At 48.1% G+C, this 4,872-nt stretch overlaps 1 protein-coding gene across 1 annotated transcript; it reads right to left on the reverse strand.

The window, feature by feature from the left end:
• Positions 1 to 1,150: 1,150 nt before the first annotated feature.
• Positions 1,151 to 3,725, reverse strand: LOC134287050 (uncharacterized). Its single transcript, XM_062848763.1, has 2 exons — positions 3,362 to 3,725; positions 1,151 to 3,198 (listed from the first exon to the last, which is right to left on the reverse strand). Exon 2 carries the CDS (start codon positions 3,000 to 3,002, stop codon positions 1,155 to 1,157), a length of 1,848 nt encoding a protein of 615 aa, XP_062704747.1. The 5' UTR covers positions 3,003 to 3,198; positions 3,362 to 3,725; the 3' UTR covers positions 1,151 to 1,154.
• Between the last annotated feature and the right edge of the window lie 1,147 nt (positions 3,726 to 4,872).

Here is a 4,872-nt window from a genome sequence, read left to right on the forward strand (position 1 = left end):
AGCTACATCTCTTACTATAATAGCATTCATAATATCGTTTGACATCCATGGAGCATTTGACTTAGCTTTTAACAAGCGTAGTGGTACAAAACTTTCATAAAGTTCTATGATTATATTATTGAAAAAATCTAGAGCCAGATCGGAATCGGTAATACTATACAGCAACGACCAATCAATATTCTCCAAGGCGTTTCTAAGGCGAGTAAGGTCGATACGATTATAATCTCTAACCGGTTTTGGCTGATCAGAACGGATGCGAGTAATGTTGAGCGATGAAAAAATAATGTCGTGTTGTGAGAACCCCGGAGCAGACACTTGGTTAAAGTTAAGAACAAAATTTGAATTGTTCGTTAACAACAAATCAATTAATGTTCGGCAATGAACACAAGAGTTTTAGGCGTAGAACACTGGACTGTAATGGGTATAGCACAGCGGAAAGAGAACGGGAATTTCGGACTGGGAGGGTTCAAATACCGGATCACTTTAACACTGCACTTGATACTTTATTCTCTTTCTCTATTACTATTTACACTTCTCTTTTATTTGGCTAATTTCACTTCGCGTTGCTTAAGCCACGCGAACGCTTATCACTTGTCACTTTCGGATTACAACTGACTGGCTGCGCAAAAGGGTGCGCACTTATATACTGTTCTGGAAACACGTGGAAAGCTCTACGCGCGCATAGAACCCACGCGACGTGTGTGGAACAAACCATCATCACATTGGCTGCAGGGCGATAAGCGTCGATGATGATGATGACGGCCACGGCGGCGGCGTTCGCTGCTGCTCTCACGGCTGGCTCTCACGGCACTCACTCTCTCGCTGCTGGTCGCTGCTGTCCCGTCGGCTCGGGTGAGTGCGCGTGCTTCGTGACGATCATCGATGACGGTTCCGATGCGATGGTTGGTGTTGGATGCGCAGCTGACCATGCTGCCGCCGTCGTTTGGAGCGTATGTTCGCGAACATACTCCCGCCCGTTGGAACGCAGATCCAATTCCAATGGTCGTTGGTTGTTGCTGATGCGATGTCCTTACTAAGGCGTTCTTCCTCGACTTCCCAACCGGCATTGGTTGCATGTCCTTGTCTGGTAGTTTGTTTGCTAGGGCACATACTGGGCTGTCACCTTCCTGATCGTCATACAGGCCGGTCACTGTTCATCCAAACTCTGTTTCGACCAGGGATGGTAGGCGATCAGAGAGCTTGATCCGACCTTGCTTCAGAATGTCCGCAAAAAGTTCAGCTCCAATCAACATCTCTATCTCGCTGGGACGATGGAAAGAATCATCTGCGAGCAGAATACCGGGTGGTATACTCCAGGAATCAATACTCACAGGTACCATTGGGGTTGAATCCGTCACCTTAGGAACTGTGTAACAGTCGAGGTTGGTGGTAAAATCACTACAATTTGATCTCATTTGCACCACCACCTTGTGATGCAGTTGGGATCTAGTACCATTGACTCCAACAACTGGAACGTTCACAGGAAACTTCAGAAGCTTCATCCTTTGCACTACTGAGTCGGCGATGAGGTTGATCTGTGATCCGGAGTCCAATAGAGCACGCACACGATGAACTTGACCGTTATTCGAAGTTAGGTTAACCATCGCCGTCATCAGGAACACATGTTTGGTTGATGGAGAAACTTTGCTGGAACACGATGACTTCACAGGGTGCTGAATCGCTACGGGTACTGGGTTGGCTTCGGAAGGTTTCTGTGTATCAGTGCGCTTTGCTTGAGTCCTCTTCCGCTCGAAATGAAGCAACGTGTGATGCCTTTTAGAGCACTTTATGCACGACTTGCCGTTAGGACACGCTAAACTCCGATGGCCCCTTCTTAGACAATTGAAGCATAAACTTAGCTCCTTCACTCTGGTATGGCGCTGATGCACGGACAACTTCTGGAACATGGAACACTTAAAATTTAGATGCTGTCCGGCACAGAAGTCACACACATACTTCGACACTACTAACGCTGCATGCGACGTCCTGGAAGGCACGAACTTGGATGCAGGCGGCTTCTGGTTGGATACTCTGATGTTCGGGGACACGGTGGGTGTACTATTCTCACATCTCTCTAAAATGATGCACCGTTGCTTTAGGAATTCGATGGTCTGCTCGTAGTCTGGAAGCTCCGTCTGGTCCATTGAAGCTTCCCATAGCTCACGAGTCTGACCATCCAACGCACGACTCAACACGGTTACCACGATCAGCTCTGACATCCCTGAAAGTGGTTGACCAAGCTTGATGAGATTCTCCACATGGCGAGTACACTCATCGATGAGCCTCCGGAGATCCTTCGACGACTTCTTAGCCATCCTTTCCATATTTAGGAGGCCCAGAATGTGCGATTCCAGGATAAGTCGCTTGTTGCCAAACCTTCCCTCCAGGATGTCCCATGCACGCTGGTAATCGTTGTCCTGCAACGTCTCCAGATCGATCACACCAGCGGCATCTCCTTTCAAGGAGTTTTCCAGGTGGTATAGCTTCACCGCGTCCGAATCTGATGAGCGCTGCATCAGATCCTGAAACATGGCTTTGAAGCGGGGCCATGCTTCATAATGACCATCGAAGGTTGGCAGTGGAGCACCGAAGGACTGCGACTGAACGATGATCGGTTGTTGGTTTGTGACACATGGTAACTGCTGAGATGGGGGCACAGTTAACTTCTCGTTCCAGCTCTCAAGCAGCACAGACACCTCCTCGTACAGGTCCAAAAACTTGTGGTAACATTCTTCTTGCTCCTCAAGTCCGTCTTGCGCGGACAGAGCGATGATCTCTTGATGGAATCGGGTGTACTCGGTGTGGGCATTCTCGACGCTTCGTTGGTACACTTTTATCTGGGCTGGGGTTAGCTCGACGTTGTCTGCTTCGGCTCGCTCCAGGATAGTCTGAATTCTGCTAACGTTGCGTTGAGCAGCTCCACGGTTGAGCAACAGTGCTCTCAGTACTCCGTCCTCAGCTGGATCCAGAACTTTCTTCACTGGTGTTTTCTTGGGCGGCATCCTAATCGAGTTCCTCACGGTCAGCAACGGGAATGCAGACAGGAATTTCGCTGCTCTTGACACAGCGGATGGAAGGTAGCACGGAATCCGAAGCGATGGATGCAATGCCCAACAATACGGCGGAAGACTGGAGCTTCGCTTTACTGAACACGATCACTGGACCCGACGCGTGTGTCGCCACGGACGGAGGAAATCACTTGAAGATTCCGAAGCGACGGACACAAAACACTACGCGATGACGGAATCAATCACCTATTGGCTGGGAACCGACGCGCTTGTCACAACGGGTAGAACACTACCACACAATGTCCGGAGTGACGGAAGGTAGCACTACGCGACGGTGGACTCACTCGGGATACCACGAAAATCGACGCGCTTGTCGGACCGGATGGAATCGACACCACACGAATTCCGGAACGACGGATTAAGTCACAACGCGACGATGCGGTTTACTCTCGCGGACCGACACGGATACGCACGTTGTCGAAGCCACGTCCACGCTTTGCACTGCACAGCACGCTGTTGAAGCCACGTGCACGCTTCTGAAACTACGCACTACCGCGCTGTCGAAGCCACGCGGCACGCTTTTTAAACGACACACTACCGCGTTGTTCAAGCCACGCGGAACGCTTTCACACACTACCGGATCGTTATCCGGTTCGAAGGACCAAATTGTGTTCGGCAATGAACACAAGAGTTTTAGGCGTAGAACACTGGACTGTAATGGGTATAGCACAACGGAAAGAGAACGGGAATTTCGGACTGGGAGGGTTCAAATACCGGATCACTTTAACACTACACTTGATACTTTATTCTCTTTCTCTATTACTATTTACACTTCACTTTTATTTGGCTAATTTCACTTCGCGTTGTTTAAGCCACGCGAACGCTTATCACTTGTCACTTTCGGATTACAACTGACTGTCTGCGCAAAAGGGTGCGCACTTATATACTGTTGTTCCACTGTTCTGGAAACACGTGGAAAGCTCTACGCGCGCATAGAACCCACGCGACGTGTGTGGAACAAACCATCATCACATTGGCTGCAGGGCGATAAGCGTCGATGATGATGATGACGGCCACGGCGGCGGCGTTCGCTGCTGCTCTCACGGCTGGCTCTCACGGCACTCACCCTCTCGCTGCTGGTCGCTGCTGTCCCGTCGGCTCGGGTGAGTGCGCGTGCTTCGTGACGATCATCGATGACGGTTCCGATGCGATGGTTGGTGTTGGATGCGCAGCTGACCATGCTGCCGCCGTCGTTTGGAGCGTATGTTCGCGAACAATTAACGAACTACCCCCTTGGTAAAAATGCGTGGGCAAGCTGTTTACACAAAAAACACCGTAATTTGATAAGACATCTTAAAAACGACTTGTTCTAGGACAGCTTTTCTTAAGATTGGTATTGAAATCGCCTAACAAAACTATGTTCGTGTAATTCAATGATAATTCGGCCATCTTTTGTTCTAATACAGATGAGCAATCAACTCCTGGAGGACAATAAATTACACCCAAGAGAAATTTAACTTGACCAATACAAACTTCAACAAATAAATATTCAGTACGGTTCAAGTCTCCTACACCTATTATTAGTTCGGAAGCTGAAATTTGTTTGCAACTAACACCTTTTTTGAAATAAACACAGATTCCTCCACCACGACCATATTTTCGATCATTTCTTAAAATTGTGTAGTCCTCAACATCAACAATACCCGAGCAGACGAGAATAGCAACAGCATAATGAAATGTGTTATTTTGGAAAAATAACTGAGTAGCGGAAAGAGTTATTTTCATGTTATTTACATAACATATCCTGTTATAAACTTGTCTGTCATAAGCGGCAAAATAACAAATATTATAACAAAAAAATGTT

This window comes from Aedes albopictus, chromosome 1 (genome assembly GCF_035046485.1).
Source record: "Aedes albopictus strain Foshan chromosome 1, AalbF5, whole genome shotgun sequence".
Classification (NCBI taxonomy): Eukaryota; Metazoa; Arthropoda; class Insecta; order Diptera; family Culicidae; genus Aedes; species Aedes albopictus.

Excerpts from the sequence above, each read along its gene's own strand:
- LOC134287050 (XM_062848763.1), bottom strand. The coding sequence starts at position 3,002 with ATGCCGCCCAAGAAAACACCAGTGAAGAAAGTTCTGGATCCAGCTGAG.